We start from the raw sequence: 24,052 nt of genomic DNA, 5'->3' as shown, positions 1-24,052 counted from the left end.
GATAGTCGAGTAGGTGCATATAATGTCTCAGTGCAATACATCACACTATTACTGAGATGTAAACCTATATGTGCTAACATGCAAAACCTTATCCAGAATTTTAAATTCGAATAATAAAGTGCCATAATTCGCAATACAAGCAAAATAGAGTGATCTAACTTCATTAATCAAGGTTAGATAGTTGGAAACACATGCTTTATGAATTGTTGAAATACATGACGTATTTGCTGAGATAATGACGTATTAGGTTCTTACAAGCAAAGCTTTATCCAATGTGTGATGCTGATGCCAGGCTCTCTTGATTCTGCATTGTTGAGCTAAACATAGATATAACAAAATCCAGCCCAGCTTACTTTTTTATATTTCACACACATGCCGTAAAGATATTACCAAACAACGTACTATTGAATGTCGTTTTGCGTCCTTTAATGTTCGAGCATTACTTCAAGAAGAACACACTCGTACATGAGCACTCCGTACATGAACACCTGGTACATGAACACCTGGTACATGAACACCTGGTACATAAACACCTCGTACATGAACACCCCGTACATAAACACCTCGTACATAAACACCCCGTACATAAACACCTCGTACATAAACACCTCGTACATGAACACCTCGTACATAAACACCCCGTACATAAACACCTCGTACATGAACACCCCGTACATAAACACCTCGTCCATAAACACTTCGTACATGAACACCTCGTACATAAACACCCCGTACATGAACACCTCGTACATAAACACCTCGTACATAAACACCCCGTAAATGAACACCTCGTACATAAACACCTCGTACATGAAAACCTCGTACAGGAACATCTCGTACATAAACACCTCATACATGAACACCTCGTACATAAACACCTCGTACATTACACCTCGTACATAAACACACTCGTACATAGACACACTCGTACATGAACACCTCGTACATAAACACACTCGTACAGGAACACCTCGTACATAAACACACTCGTACAGGAACACCTCGTACATAAACACACTCGTACAGGAACACCTCGTACATAAACACACTCGTACATGAACACCTCGTACATAAACACACTCGTACAGGAACACCTCGTACATAAACACACTCGTACATGAACACCTCGTACATAAACACACTCGTACAGGAACACCTCGTGCATGAACAAACTCGTACAGGAACACACTCGTACATAAACACACTCGTACATGAACACACTCGTACATGAACACACTCGTACAGGAACACCTCATACATAAACACACTCGTACATGAACACACTCGTACATAGACACACTCGTACATAGACACCTCGTAATAGACACACTTGTACAGGAACACACTCGTACATGAACACACTCGTACATAGACACACTCGTACATGAACACCTCGTACATAGACACACTCGTACAGGAACACCTCGTACATAAACACACTCATAAATGAACACCCTGTACATGAACACCTCGTACATAAACACCCTGTACATGAACAGCTCCTACATTAACACCCTGTACATGAACAGCTCCTACATGAACACCCCGTACATGAACACCTTGTACATGAGCACCTTGTACATGAACAGTGACAGAAACAGAACCCTTTTTGTGTTTTATTAACTGATGAACTTACAGGCCAGATATTACCACTTAACAACTTAAGTCATAAATGAAAACAATAAACAACACATATGATCATACAAAACATAAATATAGGTGCATACTGCTAAAAAAAAATTAAGGATCAACTCTTAATAATGTCGGCAAGACTATACAATCTACACAAATATTCAATAATAATTATGGGCAGAATGTTCTCAAATTTGGTAATGTTAACAACATTGTTAACTTTTAACTTTTTAACTTCCAATTTGTTACTGCTATCGAAGTTTAAATGGATGCACCTGTGATATGCTTTATTTCTAACAAATTTTGGGATAGCTGTCTAAGCTGTGCTTGTTTTTATTTAAATATGTGAGCGCATCATCAAATATTTCATGTTTAAAAGATAACAACAATGTTGTTAATCATGTTGTTAACTTTAACAAAGTTCTGAACAATCCGCCCTGTATGTGAACATTTTTATAAGTTGATTTCCTTGACTCTTACTGGGGGTCAAATTGAATTAAGGTTATACATAGGTTTAAGATAATCATATTTTATTTGTGACTGCCAAGTCATGGGCAGATTGTTAAGCAGTGTTAAATTCAACAATGTTGTTAATGACATATTATTGTTAACTTTTAAACATAAAATATTTACAAGTACAGCTGAATATGTTATCTCAAACCTTGGTTGAAATACTACAGATCACAAGAGTACATCCAGAGCAGAAAATGTTTAAAAATTATCAATATCGTTAACAACGTTGAACAAAAGTCTGAACAAGCATGTCTTTAAGTATATTCTAGGATACCAACTTGATACCTAAACATGTGCAGTGGTGTTTGACATGTTTTCTGTATAATCTTGAAAGACTAGTCTGCCACATGTAGCAGAATTTGTAACATATTGTACAAAACTTCTAGAAAATGCCCCTTCCCCTACCCGTCCCCTTTCTGACAGTGAACGAACACAGTACAAATAATTGTGAATAGAGCAAATTTCTTTGGCATTTCCCTACCAACTCACAAAAAAACCTGCCATCCAAGTTTATTTAAGCCTTTTTATTTGTAATATTGATTTTTTGTTTTTGATTATGGAATTTAGGGGCTTTGAGGTAAAAAGATATGGAAACACCAAAAGAAACTATATATTAATAGTAGCCTGAGGCTGAGTTCATCACTTCAAGTAATTGTGTCCGAAATGTAAAAAAGAGACAGTATCACATAAAGACAACAAAAACCAAAAACAAATATAATATAAAGTAATAATAGCTGGCAGAAATAAATATGCATGCATGTGAGACGTATAAAATACAGCGGTAACTAGACTACGCATACAAACTGTACATGTTTATGGCTCTTACAGACTAGAATTCTGTGAATCCGATTTGGTGCCTGTCTCTGTCTCCATTTTTCTAGTTAAGGTCACTATGACCTTGACCTATTGACACCAAAATCAATAGGGGTCATCTTCTGACCATGACCAATGTGCATACCAAGTTTAATACTCTGCACTAAGGTGTTCAAAAGTTATTGATCAGAAACACCAATAATTTTTCTAGTTGTCACCTTGACACCTATTGACCTCAAAATAGAAAGTGGTCAAACTTACTGGCAATGACCAATATGAACACCAAGTTTGAAGACATTACAATTTTTTTCATCAGAAATTCCCATAATTGTAAAAGTAACCTTTAAGTAAAAGACCATAAAATCAATAGGGGTCACAGATGTGCACACCAAGTTTTCAGACTCATCATTCGACTCAAACGAAAATGTAATGCCAACAATGACAAACACAGACATCCCCATGTGTCAGCCAGGATTTCGCAGGTGACACAAAAACTCTTTTAATTGCACATCAGAGGAACAGCACTTGCAGAGCTGAACCTTTTAATTCGCAGCACCAAAAACACTGAATAACAAAATCTTTGCAGTAGAACATGGCTATGTTTTATACTAACAAGTTGCATGAAAACCATCTTTGGCCATCACTTGGCAATCAATATAAAATTTAAATGCAATCAAATGGATTTAACCCGTTTGATACTGATGAAAAATACAAAATGTAAGCCTATTTCTGCAATGAAAAATGAATGTAAAAATAAGTAATTTACTAAAAATTGAAAATGATAATGGTTGAAATTGAATATATGCATATGATAACAATTTAATGATGCACCAATCCAATCAAAAATGTATATGCATAAAAATAATGAACAATAGAGGATTATTTTCAGGCTTTCAAAATGGAAAATAACATAAAAGGAGAGGAAAAATGTAGGATTTGTAAAGAAAAGAAATGTATGGATCAGGGAGAGAGTTAAAGGGCAAGAAGGAGGGAGGGTCGGGCTCTTTACTTGGTTATGAATGGGGCTTGTTAAGACCTTTACAGTGATACCTCAATTGCCCTGATCGGATGTAGTGGTTTTTCTTTCCAAAGGTTGGTGATAGTAGAGCTTTTCTTAGAAAAGGGGGAGGCTTACATTATGGGATAGTAGAGCGTTTCCAAGAAAAAGGAGCCTAACAGAAATAAAGGGAGAGTTGAGCGTTACAGATATTATGGGATAGTAGAGATTTTCCAAGAAAAAGTAGCCTAACAGATATTATGGGATAGTCGAGATTTTCCAAGAAAAAGTAGCCTAACAGATATTATGGGATAGTCGAGATTTTCCAAGAAAAAGTAGCCTAACAGATATTATGGGATAGTCGAGATTTCCCAAGAAAAAGTAGCCTAACAGATATTATGGGATAGTCGAGATTTTCCAAGAAAAAGTAGCCTAACAGATATTATGGGATAGTCGAGATTTTCCAAGAAAAAGTAGCCTAACAGATATTATGGGATAGTCGAGATTTTCCAAGAAAAAGTAGCCTAACAGATATTATGGGATAGTCGAGATTTTCCAAGAAAAAGTAGCCTAACAGATATTATGGGATAGAAGAGATTTTCCAAAAAAAAGTAGCCTAACAGATATTATCAGATAGCAGAGATTTTCCAAGAAAAAGAAGCCTAACAGATATTATGGGATAGTCGAGATTTTCCAAGAAAAAGTAGCCTAACAGATATTATGGGATAGAAGAGATTTTCCAAGAAAAAGTAGCCTAACAGATATTATCGGATAGTAGAGATTTTCCAAGAAAAAGTAGCCTAACAGATATTATGGGATAGAAGAGATTTTCCAAGAAAAAGTAGCCTAACAGATATTATGGGATAGAAGAGATTTTCCAAGAAAAAGTAGCCTAACAGATATTATGGGATAGTCGAGATTTTCCAAGAAAAAGTAGCCTAACAGATATTATGGGATAGTCGAGATTTTCCAAGAAAAAGTAGCCTAATAGAAAAAGAGTGTAAAAAAAAATAAGGATAGTCAAGCCTTTCCAAGAAAAAGTTGGAGCATTATAAAATGTAGGGTAAATAAGGAAAGGTAGGGCCTGCTTGAACACCCGCATCTTATGCTATGTAAACAAATGAGCTCTATTTAATCATTCTGCTTTAATAATCTTGCTGTAATCCTGCTGCGATTTACTTTTCCAAGTGTCTTTAACCTTGCTTCTTTTTAACTGGCCATCCCTACAATAAAGATATACAACTTAGAAATCAAAGACAAACATGCAATATGGCACTTATACTTTAGTAATGTGATAGTAATAGCACCAGGAAGTGAAACAACACTCATCTGTTTAGTTTTTAAGTCAAAAGAGGTAAAACATGAAAGTTACTAACTCAGAATTACAGGCCATGCTATGCTTAAGCGTATTGTCTCAGGCAACATATTTACCAAGTTTCATTTGAATGTCTTTGAACCTTTTTTAACTTATGGCTTAAGTTCCAAGTTCTCGTACTACAACACCAACCACATGGTTAGGAAATTATCCTGACTTTGAGGATAAAGTAAAAATCTGGCACATGTATATCGGTTTCCAACATTTTCATCTCTGACAATGAAAATTTAATTTTAAAACAGACTTGAGAAATGCTCAATTATATATGTAAGGAGTTTGACTTGATTGTCCATTGTGAAAAAGATCAGTTTCTTAAATGAATTATTAATTGACAAAATCTTTATATTCTGTTTGCATCAAAGTCTTTGTCATATTCAATAAAGTCTTGAATTAAAGTTTAAAACTCAGGCACAGGAAACTTAATTCTTATATGTTGCCTTATAATTTAAATGCAAATAATTTTCACAAAAGATGTTTGTCTGATTGTAAAACGTATCATTTGTGACAGACACCACAATTTTTATCATATTTGCTCCCATAACAGCATTTTTTTAAAACAAAATTAACCGTTTACTTTTCTGAGTGTGAGTCGCAAACTTAGACTCCAAAAATTAGTGAATAAGAACCCTGGGTCTTACCATTCTAAGTCCACAAGTCCTCCAGCCCGCGCAATCTCGGCCTTCACACGCCCAGCAAAACTAACAGCATCTTCACCATCCTGTCCAATGTTACACATACATTTTACTTTACCGGTATCAATCTTTTTCTTATGAATACCATTTAACATACATGATTTTTTCTTAGGTATAAGAAGAACTATTGGAATCCGGTGCATCAACTTCTAATCAGCCTTTCACCCCATGGATCTTTTTAGAGATTCCAATTAAATCATTGTATGTAAACATACAAAGTTATGTAGCTTAACAGCCTTGGATAAGTCAATCATAAACTGGAAAGTATATGAGCAAAAGAGTCAAATTATTTTAAAAATATTTGCTATACGCATGCATGTACTATCCAGGGACCCCCCACACATCTGAGAATTATCAAGCTGGGGGTCCTTGGACCCCCACTGTTGACAGAATGGGGGTCTCTTGCAATTTAATAAGGTTCTGTTAATCGGATACGTTTATACTAACCAAATAAGGTTCTTTTAATCGGATATGTTTATACTAACCAAAGTTTATTTTTGGGGTGCAGGGGAAACACAGTAATATGGAAATGAGGGCTCCTTGAAAGACAATTTGATCAGGAGCGCATGTTAAGGGAAATCCCTGACTATCATTTTCAAAAACGTGACGTTATATCAGTCTATACAATGAGATATTAATACTTACGTTTCGTCTCATGGGTGGTAGGTACCAGACGTCGGCCACCAGGGCCCAGGAGGTCATGATGTTGTAGATGTGGCGCACCATACTCTCCTTACTGCTGTTCCAGAAAGCATCGCCAAACCGACTGTCATACTGTAACACATTTGAAAAAGTTAACTTCAGAGTTCCTTTTTTGAGTTAACAAAAATCCAGAATGGGAAAAACTCGAGGGGAATCACCTCTTTTTCAGTAAAATCTTAGTCATAAACCTTATTATTAACCTTGAATATTGTTTAAACATGCTCAGATACACCCATAAAGTTATGGGCAGGATCTATGCAATAAACATTTAATTGAAACACACTTTATGCCAAAAACGAGGTTACACCTGGAAATTTACCATCTTAAGCCTTGCGATCTTTAAAGCCTTGCGATCTTTAATTAAACAGGGCCCTGGATGTATTTCAGTACAAAATCTAAGGCATCTTCAAAAATCTGATGTATTGTTACAAATGGCAGGAAATAAATTTCTCTCCTTTCCATGTCTTTGTTTTTTTAAACTAAATACTTGTTTCAATTCAAATATATGGCAAAAACCATAATTAGGACAATAAGATTATTATAAGTTACTACTAAGGCCTTTATTAAAAGAGGCCTCTTGGGCTTAACATGGTGTTATATATCTTATCTTTGTGATTCATTCAAGTGTCTTTTTATTTACTTCCCCCAATAACTTTACGGACGCACAATGAATAAATACCTTTATTGCTACTGGATAAACAATTGGAGTGACTTCGAAGCCTCCTTTTTTAAACATCATAACTGAGGTGTTGTTAATACAAGTACCTGTAATTTGAAATCATTTCAAAGGTTAATAAAACATATATGAAATTAGTTTCAGAAAAAAGATAAATGCAAGAAATAATTCTGCTACAATAATTATCATATAAGTCTCATATTAATTTGGTACAAGTCTCATCCAGGTCTCATTCAAGTCTAATACAAGTCTCATACACGTCTCATTCAAAATGAGTTCATTCACATAATGACAAAAATCTGTATGAATTCAATTGGAGTTGTTGTTTTTTCAGGTTCATTTGTAATTTCCTTTTTAGTTATGATTAAAAAGAGAGAGTTTTATTAAGGGATTTTCGATTTAAAATATACAACCAACCACAGGAAGGCAAAATAAAGAAATTCTACAGGAAAAGGTTCCTGTTTAATTGGGTAACAAAATTGCAAACAAAATATAAAGGGGTCTTTTGAATTAAAAGTGTCTTCTTGGGGTTTGTTGTTTGTTTAATTGGAAAAAATATCAAAGCAAATCTATTTTCTTTTCTGTCCTATTAAAGATGAAATTTCTTGTACAGAAATAGTTTAGTATTTAAAAAGTAGAATTTGATTAAAAACCAACCTTCAGGAAATATAAGAATTGGCAATTTGTCTTCATTTTCCACATGCTCCTTCATCCTGAAAAATAATATTTGTATACATATATATATAAACAGACAGATACCTTAAACATGTTATTGCTGCATACATTATTTCAATATTTGAAATAGTTAATGATGTGCTCAACCATTTAAATAAATAAGTAGAATTTATGGAAACCAGTTATATAAGACTGCTGACAAAAAATGGATCGCAGATTTTTTATTTAAGTTCACAAATTGATGTTTTATGCATTTTTCTTTAATTGTTAGTTAACGGTTTAAGCCATAAAACATTAATTTTCGAACGGAAATATGAAAATCTATGATCTGAATTTTTGTCAGCAATCTTATATCATTGGTTTTCAGATATTTACGCAAATAATTTCTCTTTCCAAGACAAAAAACAAATAAGTTGTAAAAATGGTAAATCTGTGAGAGTGCAGCTTTAACTTTCAGTGCAGTAAAGATTTGAAAGTTAACAACAATGACGTTAAAAACTAAACCATTGTGACATATTTAAATACTACACTATTGCTGTACTAACGTTTTAAAGACTTGATATAAATACTTATATTGCTGGCAGCCCGGGAAACTGAATGATATCTACCAGTATGAATCCACTATGATTCTAACCTACTTCGGGGAAGTGTTATTGTTCTTACGTTTCTGAGACTAGAAGTCTATCCTTAATCTCGGAGCGTTCAAACCAGATATGACTGGTTGCCCGGGACAGAGCCCGCTGCATAATGCCCAGGAACCCTCCATGGCTCTGACCAACCTGGAAAGGAGGGGAAATAAATGGAAAGGTAAAACTAGTTAGGGCTTTTTCATTAAAACATACAACCCAGCCTAGTACGGCAAAATAAAGAAACTCTATGGGAGGAAGTTCATGTTACTAAGGATTTTTCTCTAGTTTTTTTTCACGTAAAATAAACAGTCCATGGGGACAGTCCATTATGAAAGTGCTTTCCTCAGATTAGTTGTATGTCTTAATGGAACAGCGCTTACTATACCAGCAATACCAAAAGACAAAACATTTTTATCATGTGCCTGTTTGATACTAATGAAAATGACAAGCTATAATAAAAACCTGTTTTTTTTTATATTAAGGAGTGCTGGCAAAAAATAACAAAGTTGTTAAAAATCAGGTAGTTACAACATGCATAGCCCAACAAATTCTTACCATAGCATAGCAGTTATCGCAGCTGAGTATGACAACATCCAGAGGTGAAGTATGATTGGCCACACAGATTCCTCGCAGAGGTTTGCAAATGGGACTGAAATAAAGAAACACGATCAACAGTTGGTGTTATGGCATATGGAGGCTGTATTAAAGGGGCTGTCTCAAGTATGATAAAATAGCGAAAAAAAGAGAAAATTGACGAAAACTGACATAAACTTGGCATTGATGTGTACAATGCATTGAAACTTACTAACTGAAGTACCACATAGTTTACAATTTATTTAAGTTTAGCAGTTATTTCGTATTTTTCCATTAAAAAAGATTACTGAGTATGTCTACCAGGTGGAATTCATTCCTTATGCGTGATTGGCTAGTCGGTGTTATCACGTGATATTACCAAGGTAGGTCTATAGCTTAATTATGTAACCCGATTAGTGTAAGCCTTTGTGGCTCAGTGAGTAAGACGCTGGACTTCAATTAGATAATTGTCCTGAGATTCGTTACAGAAAAAAACAATCTGTGACACAGTCCTTTTAAGAATGAGCAACTGTGTTTTTAGTACAAAATTTAAACAAAGTAATACTAATGTTCGAAATCACTACTAGCTTCAATTTTGTTTCTAGGATTTTTGAAAAAATGGCTCCCTGCAGTGATTCTTATTAGCACCAGCCTGCAAGCCCTGGTAAAATGCCTTCTGGGCTTGCTCATATTCTGGATTTTATACTGCAGGGTTTGTTTAATGGTAAGGCATATGCCCCTCACCTGAGAGCCTGTGTATAAGAGCCCCACAATGGGTATGTTTTGGTGGCTACTCAACGTAGACATTAGTTACTATTGAACTTTTTTACTCAAGAAATTTCTGACTCCACTTTTATGCCAAACATCTTAGTACAAATTAGAACATGCAATCAATATATTTTCTGATTTTCGCAATTCTTGGTTACCCATCTACATATACCAGTACCGGTATATGCTTGATATTTAAATGATGCAAGAATAAACCCGAATGTATTTAATTTCAAGCACAGAAAAGCTCATATAATGCATTTGATTCGTAGGCACATTTAATTACCAAATTGAGCTGCATTAAATCTACAAGTATAAATGTAAACATGTTCAAATGCTTTACTGTTAAATAAAAAGAAATGAATGTTAACGATAAATTGGCAAAACTGGTTTATATAAGTTTGTAATCATTTCAACTTGGGCAATAATTCTGGAGATAATAGTGTGATATGAGTGTTGATCAAACACAGTCAAGATATTATGCCAATAAACATTGCAAAAAAGTTTGGTAAAGATTGAAAAAGAATGATTATATGAGAGAATGCAATTGAAAGAATGACGCTGCAAATCCATCTGCCTGACATTATCACCCTTATATGCCTACTATGCTATGCAGGCAACTCAAATCTGAGAGAAGTACCATGTAGAAGCTCACCTATTATGAAAGGTAACTGTTGCTGACATGGCTCGGCACAGGATTCTATGAGACATGAGACTGAAGGTGCTGTTCAGTTTTCTTTTCATTCTGAAAGCAAAATAAAACATGATTCAGAAGTTTCAATATTGTTCCTTAATCTTTAATATGAAAGCAACTTTTACACAAACCTGTTAACAAAGTTGTACATGTAGCTTTAACAGGACTCTCTTAGGTAGCACAGGTTAGCAACATTTTGTTCAAGATGTGTTTTTTTGAGTTATTCTATTCTTAATTATAAACAAACACCTTACGGTAACTGACAAGACACTTATTACAGAACAGAACAGAACATTTATTTTGACTCAAGCTTTAAAAAGTCATCGTCATACAAACAAATATTAAAAAAAAACATGTTGTGATTTTTGTTTGTTGTCGTTTTTAACAGAGATATGTATATTCAAGGTTAAAAATATCCATCTTTCAATACCGTTTATAGCAGAATTTGGAACATTTAAGTATTTTCTATCATATCTGTTAACAAACATGAATTCTTATTCAGCTTCTTAAATGCCTGGTTTGTTATTTCACTTTTTTTTCACAAGTTTTTTTGTGAAACAAATATGCGCTAATAAACAAATAGGTTGGTCCTTCATAAACTTTCAATCATTACTATCACAGAATTGTTTCGGCAAGCACTAGCAACAATTAAATATAGAAAAAGTGCAACAACTTACTCTCCCTCTGGTATGTAGCCAATAAGGAATGTTGACATTATTAGAAACAGTAAACCGAATATGCACAACACCATCCTGAAAATATAACGTTACACGCAGTAGGGTAAAATGATTTCTGGGCTTGTTCAAATTTTGTGCCTTATAGAAGGAAGCAGGGCTTATTGTTTAAAACAACTGACTATAAGACAGAAGGGTCAGGGCCTAGTTCATAGGTAGGGTCGAGTAACCCAAACTAAATGTAATTTACTGAATCTAATAATTGTTATTCTTACAAATCATAATTATTTTTTTACACAAAAAAACTGATAAAAATAAATAAAATCATTTTTATTATCTTTAAGATTGCCAATTCATGTAAATGAAATTGTTGGAACAGTAACTCTCAACAGTTTACTTACCTAAATGGAAGAAGTATACCATATCGAACAACACATCCAGCTCCCCATAGTATTGTTAGTCTCATACTGCAAATACACATATGCAGAAGTTAAATTACTGACTATCTAAATATTTTTCCAAAGTTGTAGTCAAATAACTGTATATCTCAATGTTTAACCAAAGTTGTAGTCAAATAACTGTATATCTCAATGTTTAACCAAAGTTGTAGTCAAATAACGTTATATCTCCATGTTTAACCAAAGTTGTAGTCAAATAACTGTATATCTCAATGTTTAACCAAAGTTGTAGTCAAATAACTGTATATCTCAATGTTAAACCAAAGTTGTAGTTGAATAACTGTATATCTCAATGTTTAACCAAAGTTTTAGTCAAATAACTGTATATCTCAATGTTTAACCAAGGTTTTAGTCAAATAACGTTATATCTCAATGTTTAACCAAAGTTGTAGTCAAATAACTGTATATCTCAATGTTTAACCAAAGTTGTAGTTGAATAACTGTATATCTCAGTGTTTAACCAAAGATGTAGTCAAATAACTGTATATCTCAATGTTAAACCAAAGTTGTAGTTGAATAACTGTATATCTCAGTGTTTAACCAAAGTTGTAGTTGAATAACTGTATATCTCAGTGTTTAACCAAAGTTGTAGTCAAATAACTGTATATCTCAATGTTTAACCAAAGTTGTAGTCAAATAACGTTATATCTCCATGTCTAACCAAAGTTGTAGTCAAATAACTGTATATCTCAATGTTTAACCAAAGTTGTAGTCAAATAACTGTATATCTCAATGTTAAACCAAAGTTGTAGTTGAATAACTGTATATCTCAATGTTTAACCAAAGTTTTAGTCAAATAACTGTATATCTCAATGTTTAACCAAAGTTGTAGTCAAATAACGTTATATCTCAATGTTTAACCAAAGTTGTAGTCAAATAACTGTATATCTCAATGTTTAACCAAAGTTGTAGTTGAATAACTGTATATCTCAGTGTTTAACCAAAGTTGTAGTCAAATAACTGTATATCTCAATATTTAACCAAAGCTGTAGTTGAATAACTGTATATATATCTCAGTGTTTAACCAAAGATGTAGTCAAATAACTGTATATCTCAATGTTTAACCAAAGTTTTAGTCAAATAACTGTATATCTCAATGTTAAACCAAAGTTGTAGTTGAATAACTGTATATCTCAGTGTTTAACCAAAGTTGTAGTCAAATAACTGTATATCTCAATGTTTAACCAAAGTTGTAGTCAAATAACTGTATATCTCAATGTTTAACCAAAGTTGTAGTCAAATAACTGTATATCTCAATGTTAAACCAAAGTTGTAGTTAAATAACTGTATATCTCAATGTTTAACCAAAGCTGTAGTTAAATAACTGTCTATATAAATGTTGCATTTTTTTCAGTATTTTTCATAAGTAGTAAACAAAGTCTGTAAATGTATTACCTATGTTAAAGTTTAATAGTTCTCTGAATGCCTTATCTAAGTTGTTGGAAAATAACTTTATATGTTATACCCAAGTTGGATAACCGTCTAATGGTTTTACTTAAGGTGTAGTTAAAAACTCTCAAAACATTTTACTTAGGTGTTAAAAAAACTCTATAATTGTTTTACCAAAGTTGTAGTTAATTAACTCTCTAAATTTTTTATCTACGTCAAAGTTAAACATCTCTTGATCTCTTACTCTTAGGCCACAACAAATTGATCATTTGTTCTACGGATTTTGCCCAAAAAAAGTAGGAGCGAGCATGCGAAAAAAAATAAAAATACTTTTTTTTTAATTTAAGGCAATTCAGAGGCGAGTGCAAGGCGAAAAATAAAATAAAAATTAAAAAGTTTATTTCTTACTAAATTTATCATGCAATATGTCAAGAAATGCTTTTTAATTGCATAAATGAAATGGTTTTGATTGTATCACATGAAAATCTGTCTCAATATATAACAAATGGCAATAAGATCCAGTGCTTTACTATTACTTAAGACACTGCCAATTAAATTGCGGGACAACACAATTGAAGCAGTATTAAACAAATCTGCAAATGTGGCACCGGTCATTATATTAGAGTAGGTGGTGGAATAAAGATGTTTCCCTTTCAAGACCTCGCCTTTACCACGAACCAATGGTTTATAGGTCCGTGCCTTGAAAAAAAAAATCATGACACCCTCCATAGCTTCAATGCCCGTAAGAAACAGGCCACTTTAATAACAGGCCACATTACTACAAATCGATCAAAGAAAACAAATGGATAAGAACAAAGAATTGAAAAAATTAAAACAGTCATTTTACTTATAAAAGGTTTTATTTTCTGATTTTACTGATGTTATTTTTATACTGTACATGTACATGTATGTGTAATGCACTAGTCAATGGTTACAATTGAATGGTGCATAAATACAGACTGTTTCTGAAACATTTACAAGTCCTTACATTTTTATCAATTATTATATATCGAGTATAAAACTGAGAAATGCATTTTAGAATTTAAAAAATTACTCACGAAAACATGTTCATTTGTTGATAGTCGAGTGTCCGTGTATTTTAATATAAGTTTTGCACTCAAAATCTGATTTAGTTATTATTTAACACTAAATTTTGAGTACAAAACAATGAATTACTTAAAACACACATAAATAATTATTGCCTTCGACGCTGTGAAACTGTTGTTGTTTACTGAAGACTATAATCCATTGACTATGACACTGATTTTCAATTAAAAATGTGTATTTTACATTAACGAAAACTGAAAGTATCCTGCAAATTAATACCGGAAATAGATAACAACGGTGCGTCCTGCAAAATATTCCCGACAAAAAAGAGTGTCAACAAATATCGGCTGTTATGCGGTTACCCGGACCTGATTTTGTCCTGACACGAGGAAAGTTTGCTCGCGGAGAATGTAAAGCATGGAAATAACTGCAAAAAAAGGCGAAGTTGATGTTACAGGTTCAAATTTTAAGTAAAAAAAACTTCAGAAAATAGAGGAAATTCGGAAGTAAAAAAAATAAATAATATGCGCGGCCAAATAGTAAGTGCGGGCGCAAAAAAAAAGTTTTTTTTATTTTTTTTTCGTTTTTCATATTTTAGGTGCGGCAAATCCGACGAACAAATGATCAATTTGTTGTGGCCTTATCAATTAATTGTATTCAGACTCCTTACATAACTTAACAACTACATACTTTAATAGATCTATAAAAACTTACCTTATAAATTGGTAACCATTATCAGTTCTAGTCAGTAAATTCCAACTTTGTAATTCTGGAAAAGAATTTATGATATAAAAAGATGATTTGAAAGACATTTACAAAACCAAACATGATGTTATCAAAAAGCAACCATATCTGTCAAAATGCGAAAAGAAAAGATATGGATTTGGTAGCATGATAAGCACATCGGTGCATGTTCTGTTCTGTGTAACAGTTTACCTTTTGTATTAGGAAAGATCTGTCATTGAAATTTGTATTTTTGATGAACGAGCCCGAAACAAGTGCTTGCATAAAAAACAAAAGCTTTCATATGACAGCTCATTCAACTATACACCTTCTTGTCTTAGAAATAAATGCATTAATAATTGTGTGATGGCTGTGAACAACCATGTGAGGTATGATGTCCATCCAATGAGAGTTCTATGAAATAGAAGAGTACAAACCACAAGTTGCCAAAAACCTTATACCAAACTATGTAAGTCGTTAAGGGCCATATTTTGTATCTTTTGTAACATGAGTTATTTAACCTAGTTTCATGATTGCTGTCAACAACTGTGTTAAGTATAAAGAAAATTGAATGAAGGAAATAGAAGTTATTAATGAAAATTCCAACTTGCCCTAAAACTTTTACTCGACACAATATGCCCTTAAACTTTAACATAAGTTCCTATTAAAGCCAATCAGGGACCATTAGGTGTATCAAGGTTAATATGGAGTTATGTAACCCAGTCTTATGATTGTCCTGAATAACTGTGTGAAGTATGAAGAGAATTCAATAAAGGGTATTAAAGTTGTAAGTGAAAATGTCAACTTGTCCTAAAACTTTAACCGGGCGCCGATGCAGGCGCCAATGTGAAAATGCCAACTTGTTCTATAACTTTTTATCGGACGTTGATGCAGGCGCCAATGTGTAAATGCCAACTTGTCCTAAAACTTTAACTGGACACAAAAGCAGACGCCAATGTGAAAATGCCAACTTGTTCTAAAACTTTAACCGGACGCTGATGCAGGCGCCAATGTGAAAATGCAAACTTGTTCTAAAACTTTAACCAGACGCCGATGCAGGCGCCAATGTGAAAATGCCAATTTGTCCTAAAAAATTTAACCGGACCACGATGCAGACGCCAATGTGAAAATGCCAACTTGTCCTAAAAAATTTAACCGTACCACGATGCAGACGCCAATTTGAAAATGCCAACTTGTCTTAAACTTTAACCTGACGTCAATGCAGATGACAATGTGAAAATGCCAACTTGTCCTAAAACTTTAACCAGACTCTGATGCAGGTGACAATGTGAAAATGCCAACTTGTCCTAAAACTTTAACTGGATGCCGATGCAGACGCCAATGTGAAAATGCCAACTTGTCCTAAAACTTTAACTGGAGGCCGATGCAGACGCCAATGTGAAAATGCCAACTTGTCCTAAAACTGTAACTGGACGTCGATGCAGGCGCCAAAGTGAAAATGCCAACTTGTCCTAAAACTTTAACCAGACTCTAATGCAGGCACCAATGTGAAAATGCCAACTTGTCCTAAAACTTTAACCCGACGTAGATGCAGGCGCCAATGGAAAATGCCAACTGGTCCTAAAACTTTAACCGGACGTAGATGCAGGCGCCAATGTGAAAATGCCAACTGGTCCTAAAACTTTAACCGGACGTAGATGCTGGCGCCAATGTGAAAATGCTAACTTGTCCGAAAACTTTAACCGGACGTCGATGCAGGTGCCAATGTGAAAATGCCAACTTGTCCTAAAAAATTTAACCGGACCACGATGCAGACGCCAATTTGAAAATGCCAACTTGTCTTAAACTTTAACCTGACGTCAATGCAGACGACAATGTGAAAATGTCAACTTGTTCTAAAACTTTAACTGGACGTAGAAGCAGGCAACAATGTGAAAATGCCAACTTGTCCTAAAACTTTAACTGGATGCCAATGTAGGCGACAATGTGAAAATGCCAACTTGTTCTAAAACTTAAACTAGAATTGATGCAGACGCCAATGTGAAAATGCCAACTTGTTCTAAAACTTTAACTGGACCCGATGCAGGCGACAATGTGAAAATGCCAACTTGTTCTAAAACTTTTACTGGACGTCGATGCGATGCCAATGTGAAAATGCCAACTTGTCCTAAAACTTTAACCGGATGTAGATGCAGACACCAATGTGAAAATGCCAACTTGTTCTAAAACTTTCACTGGGCGTCGATGCAGGCGACAATGTGAAAATGCCAACTTGTCCTAAAACTTTAACTGGACATCGATGCAGGCGACAATGACAATGCTGATTTGAGTAGAATAGCCCTCCTTATTCTGGAGGGTCAAGCTAAAAATAACAATCCTACACCAAATTTGGGTTTCAGCTTTTGTTTCTAGTTATGAAACTGTAGTGTACCTTCAGCTGTAAATCTTTGTGTAACATCATCTTGTATTATGCACTGAAAAATAAATAAATCATATGTACACATTATTCTCTTAAAAATACATATATGAATTCTAGGTAACTAACTAGAATTGCTAAACACAGCTCCATCCGAAAGTTTGAAGAAACGTGGATCATATTAAATATTAAAATAAATATAGAGGTAACAAGAGCTGTCACAGTAGGTGTCGAATGCCCCCGAATGTGACATTGACCTACGAACAAGGTCAGTACATGAAAAGTTGATCTTGCCTTTACGTGTCAAATACATATGGCAAGTTATTTTAAATTGCCTCTGAACATAAAAAAATACCACCCATACTTGACAACCTACACTGTTATGTCCTTATATTCAGAATTCCCTTGTGAATAAACACTTAGTGTATCTTTCACCTTAGAGGTAGGGACATGGGTCTTGCACACGACACGTTGTCTTCGTATGTGGAACGCATGTAGCAAGTGATTTTAAAATCTGTCCATACAAGGAAAAGTAACAGCCCTGAAACGACAACCTATACTCTATGTCCTTATATGCAGCACTCCATTGTGAATAAACACTAAGTGTGACCTTGACCTTTGAGGTAGGGACACGGGTCTTGCACGCGACACGTCGTCTTGGTATGTGGAACACATGTGGCAAGTTATTTTAAAATCTGTCCATACAAGGGAAAGTTACAGCCCGGACAAGACAACCTGTACTCTATGTCCTTATCATATATAATGCAGCACTCCATTGTGAATAAACACTAAGTGTGACCTTGACCTTTGAGGTAGGGACACGGGTCTTGCACGCGACACGTCGTCTTGGTATGTGGTACACATGTGGCAAGTTATTTTAAAATCTGTCCATACAAGAGAAAGTTACAGCCCGGACACGACAACCTATACTCTATGTCCTTATATGCAGCACTCCATTGTGAATAAACACTAAGTGTGACCTTGACCTTTGAGGAAGGGGCACGAGTCTTGCACGCCACACGTCGTCTTGGTATGTGGAACACATGTGGCAAGTTATTTTAAAATCTGTCCATACAAGGGAAAGTTACAGCCCGGACATGACAACCTATACTCTATGTCCTTATATGCAGCACTCCATTGTAAATAAACTCTTAGTGTGACCTTGACCTTTGATGTAGGGACACGGGTTTTGCAGGCGACACGTCGTCTTGGTATGTGGAACACATTTGGCAAATTATTTTAAAATCTGTCCATACAAGGGAAAGTTACTGCCCGGACACGACAACCTATACTCTATCACCTTATATGCAGCACTCCATTGTAAATAAACACTAAGTGTGACCTTGACCTTTGAGGTAGGGACACGGGTCTTGCACACGACACGTCGTCTTGGTATGTGGAACACATGTGGCAAGTTATTTTAAAATCTGTCCATACACGAGAAAGTTACAGCCCGGACACGACAACCTATACTCTATGTCCTTATATGCAGCACTCCATTGTGAATAAACACTAAGTGTGACCTTGACCTTTGAGGTAGGGACACGGGTCTTGCACACGACACGTCGTCTTGGTATGTGGAACACATGTGGCAAGTTATTTTAAAATCTGTCCATACAAGGGAAAGTTACAGCCCGGACACGACAACCTATACTCTATGTCCTTATATGCAGCACTCCATTGTAAATAAACTCTTAGTGTGACCTTGACCTTTGAGGTAGGGACACGGGTTTTGCAGGCGACACGTCGTCTTGGTATGTGGAACACATTTGGCAAATTATTTTAAAATCTGTCCATACAAGGGAAAGTTACTGCCCGGACACGACAACCTATACTCTATCACCTTATATGCAGCACTCCATTGTAAATAAACACTAAGTGTGACCTTGACCTTTGAGGTAGGGACACGGGTCTTGCACACGACACGTCGTCTTGGTATGTGGAACACATGTGGCAAGTTATTTTAAAATCTGTCCATACACGAGAAAGTTACAGCCCGGACACGACAACCTATACTCTATGTCCTTATATGCAGCACTCCATTGTGAATAAACACTAAGTGTGACCTTGACCTTTGAGGTAGGGACACGGGTCTTGCACGCGACACGTCGTCTTGGTATGTGGAACACATGTGGCAAGTTATTTTAAAATCTGTCCATACAAGGGAAAGTTACAGCCCGGACAAGACAACCTGTACTCTATGTCCTTATCATATATAATGCAGCACTCCATTGTGAATAAACACTAAGTGTGACCTTGACCTTTGAGGTAGGGACACGGGTCTTGCACGCGACACGTCGTCTTGGTATGTGGTACACATGTGGCAAGTTATTTTAAAATCTGTCCATACAAGAGAAAGTTACAGCCCGGACACGACAACCTATACTCTATGTCCTTATATGCAGCACTCCATTGTGAATAAACACTAAGTGTGACCTTGACCTTTGAGGAAGGGGCACGAGTCTTGCACGCCACACGTCGTCTTGGTATGTGGAACACATGTGGCAAGTTATTTTAAAATCTGTCCATACAAGGGAAAGTTACAGAGCCGGACGGACGGACGGACGGACGGTGCGATTTTAATATGCCCACTTCGGGGGCATAAAAAGAAGCGCTTCGACAACTACAGCACTGCAGATTGAACGCCAAAGCTCCTCTATTCAGTCAACAAGGGGTATAACTCACTAAGTACAATGTCTTTTTATCAGCTTTGTTCTAAATGTGTGTATTGCCTAAGGTAACACATGCCATAATTTCATTTGAATATCTTGAGCGTTTATGGCCAGGGTTTATGTATTTACCTGGTACACAACAGCATCGTCAAGGCTATGACTGAAACTCAACTATTGTTCTTAAAAAACAACAGATAAGCTCAAAAGATCTTTAACAGTCTTTCAGAAAATAAAAACAACCACTTATTATTACAACCACTAATAATTGTTGCATGTATCAGAAAGTACCTCCATTCCGCACTTCATAAAGTACATCATGTCAGAAATGTTGAACTCCCTACGCCAACTAAGGTTATAATCTGATCGCTTGGATGGAATTGTAATGCCCTCAGTAGCAGATATAGATATATCTCGATGTATCACCTGGTCGAAATCTGGAATACATTATGAAACTCATTTAAACTACAAGAAGATCAAATTCAATAGAGAAAAGTAAAACAACATGATTAAAATCATAATATTTCACAAAACCAGTACAATGTTCCGACCAATTTGATTTGAAATAACTCAACACTAACTCTTTCCACTAGTAAATTGAATTAACAAAGACAATATATGTTCTATATAAGCACATAAATATTTTTAAAGCACAAACTTTAACAAGAGCCGTCGTAAGACAGCGCGCTTGACTACGCCACTTTGACTTAGAAGTAAATACAATAACGATGTAATATTACCAAGTTTGGTCTCTTTATGTCAAACCTAACTAAAATTATTCGATACAGAAGGTGGCTTTGATGCTGGAGTTGGAAAGCACTTTTTAATATGTGTAGTAAAAAGTAGCTTCAGGTGTTTGCAACTTTTCCATATTGTCAACATGGGAGTAAATACTGTAACCATTGGCTTCACCTCAGGTAACAGTAGTTCCCTCATATTGACAATATGAATTGTCACACTGGAAGCCATGAGCTATTTATATATAATGATGTTTACAAAATAAGTCCCCAGACTTGAAATTGCTTTCCAATATAACAGCTCATTTACACCTCATATTAATACACATGTACCTGGTGTCTTGGTTGTTGGTGTTGTTGGTGTATCAGGAACAGAATCCTCGCCAGGCAAACCTTCCGCTGTGTCCAAGTCCCCTTCACCTTGCTCAGGCCGGTGACGTTCCATTTCTGCATAACTTTTGATACGCTTGCGACCAAACTGAAGGAAATAATTGCTCTACTTCATAAATATTGACACAAAACAAGCATGCAGCTAAGCGAAACCCCAATTCAGTCTGTTGTTTATACATTTAAAAAAAAGGGCCATTATTTAAGTCAAGAGTTATAAGATTGCTCTACATGAGGATAATTTCTCTGGCATTATGTGTACCTAGCTTTATTCGAATAACTTGAATTGTTTTCAAGTGAATGGCCAAGGTCAAAATGTTTGAATGCAGACAACAACAATGATGCCAAGGCTATGACAATACCTCAATTTGAATTGAAGTTGTACATTTTTTGAAACTTTATTATGTTCTGAGACGAATGCAATTGATTTAGAGACAATTGATTGAAAATTAAGTCAGTTACGAGCTTTTCGAAAACATCTGTGTCTGTACCAGCCTTAACATGTCAACCTTTACCATGAAATAATAGAACAAAATGAGAATTATGTTTTGTTTGTATTTTGGGTTCTATTTTTTTTGTCATAAATCATTAAACGATCATATTCCAATCATATTTTCTACTTATTTATTTTATTTTTTAAAAACTTGGTGCGTCCTGTGCATAAGACAGACATAATTCTTTTAAAAGGGATCCCTCTGCGTTTTAAAAAGTTGTAGTCACTTTTTCCATCCAGAATCTAGAGGTCCGCATTATGCCACCTTGCATGTGAAGGGCTGCGCCCATGTGGTAGTTCAGAGGGGGTCAAGCCCCCTGAAGCTCCTTTTGGTTAAGCATTTTAAGAGGCTTAGGGTTGAATTTAAACATACTTGTGATGAAGCATTTTAAGAGCCTTAGATTGTATTTAAACATAGCTATACATTATATATGAGACTAACAATTTAGACCTCCAACAGAAAAAACTGAAAGATGTGATTGACCTGGCTTAAGAAGGGCTGAAACCATTTAAGAAAGTTATCTGATGGCAACAACTGTCACACTTTTACCACTAGAGTCATTATAATCATTTAAGAATGCCATTGTCAATCCTTAAAAGCCATAATTTTAATTACCCAGATGTGCCCTTAATATCAGATACGTCACAACAACGGCACGCTGAATTTCTGCAGAGACTGAATTGATAATCCTATAGGCCTCTTATTGCACCCCTAACACCATTTTAAGAAAATATTATATAAATATCACTGTGGTAAGTGCAAAGATATTTTGCACAAAACAAGCTTTAAATGCATTAAAACACAGGATATACCTTTCCAATAAATCAAAACTTGACTGACACAGACAACAATTATGCCAATCATAACAACTCAGCCATCTCCGACACACTTCAAGATAGACCTTGAAAATACAATCATAACAACTCGGCCATTCCCAAGGTGTTCCGATTGTTGTAAAACTGTGAACCGCAGCCTTGCACTGCCAGGTGCCCTTCATTTATTTTTTGTGCACTGAACTAGTACAAAATAACATTATCTGGTAATATTTCTTGTTTTTATAATATTTTATTGACGCAATATGCTTTAACCCGGAATCCCGATCGGAATAACTACCCACTTTTGGTACAAAACAATTTGTACGTGAAGGCTTTGTCATATCAAAAATCTTTAAAAAATCTGTCAACGTACAATTATTTGTACTAGCTAGTAGGAAGCCTACTCTTTTTTATACGGAGTCAAGACGCTTTTTCCCTATGTTCTCAATCTATTTCTACTAACAGTCAGTGGGTATGACACACAAATGTGTACATCCATCCAATGAGTTTAGTATATCGCATAATGGTTAAATTAGATGGAAGAAATAAAGAACCTTGGCCTTGGACAACAAAGTACAATTCATAGTCATGCCATCTTTTTGGTTACAGTTTATACTATTTCTAATCTTATTTAAGAATTTAATCATAGTGGCAAGGTTAGCTCATATATAGATATATTTATTCGTCAATGAACAAATACATATACACATAGATAAAGGGAGCCTTTCCTTGCGTCGTCTGCTATCCTTCAAAAGACACGTTTCCTGTGAATGATTGGTCTCATTGAACTTGTCAACTCACCTCAAACACCTTTAACAACGTTTCAACATATAATCTGCGAACGCCAAGAGATTTTCCAAGTGCAGCTAATACAATTGTCAAACACAATATAAAACATATTATGATAATTGCAATCAAACTAAGCGTAATTAAAACTTGCTCCATTTTGTTGTTTTTCTGCTAACATAAGGGGACATAACTGCTTTATTAAAAAAACTATACCCTATAACTCATACAATCTAGGTCAAAACGTCCGCTCGTGATATCGGTCTTCATCAGGACACTGTATCACGAGTATGTTCTTTTGAAATTGCGAAAAAAAATCCAGTATACCTGTTTGATTTTTACGTTTTGTTATGAATAAAACAGAATATATTGTCCAATATCTTTGTAGACGTCTATATTAGGGTACACATTAGAAACAATGAAGAAAAATGAACACCTTGACAATTAGAAAACTTATCATTTTAGTAAAACTGCTCTACTATTTAGTAGTATGTTAAGTGACTGGTATATTTAAATGAAATATCCACAAAGCAATGCATTTTATAAGATCTATTCTTTTTAAAGTTAGTAGTTTTCCCATTTAAAATTTACATCAATGATATTACAAATTATTCCAAACTAACAAATACAACATACATGTAAATGTCTGAACTTGTTCACTTTGATATGTTTTGGAAAAGGGTTTGATCCTGCTAGGCCGTGAATCTGGTATATATGTGGGAAAGGACAAGGAGACCAAACTACACAAATTACATAA

The 24,052-nt window shown here is 35.0% G+C and overlaps 1 protein-coding gene across 1 annotated transcript; it reads right to left on the bottom strand.

Moving 5' to 3' along the window:
• Positions 1-1,603: 1,603 nt before the first annotated feature.
• LOC128212072 (glycerol-3-phosphate acyltransferase 3-like) lies at positions 1,604-23,478 on the bottom strand. The gene is made up of 15 exons (XM_052917319.1): positions 23,311-23,478; positions 21,147-21,291; positions 20,368-20,513; positions 17,423-17,465; positions 15,022-15,076; positions 11,815-11,880; positions 11,417-11,491; positions 10,701-10,790; positions 9,260-9,353; positions 8,739-8,854; positions 8,058-8,113; positions 7,404-7,489; positions 6,668-6,796; positions 5,969-6,048; positions 1,604-5,178 (listed from the first exon to the last, which is right to left on the bottom strand). The coding sequence occupies exons 1-15, from the start codon at positions 23,452-23,454 to the stop codon at positions 5,091-5,093; spliced, it is 1,413 nt and encodes a 470-aa protein (XP_052773279.1). The 5' UTR covers positions 23,455-23,478; the 3' UTR covers positions 1,604-5,090.
• Between the last annotated feature and the right edge of the window lie 574 nt (positions 23,479-24,052).

Source organism: Mya arenaria, chromosome 12, assembly GCF_026914265.1.
Source record: "Mya arenaria isolate MELC-2E11 chromosome 12, ASM2691426v1".
NCBI lineage: Eukaryota > Metazoa > Mollusca > Bivalvia > Myida > Myidae > Mya > Mya arenaria.
This window is presented reverse-complemented; position numbering and strand designations above follow the sequence as displayed.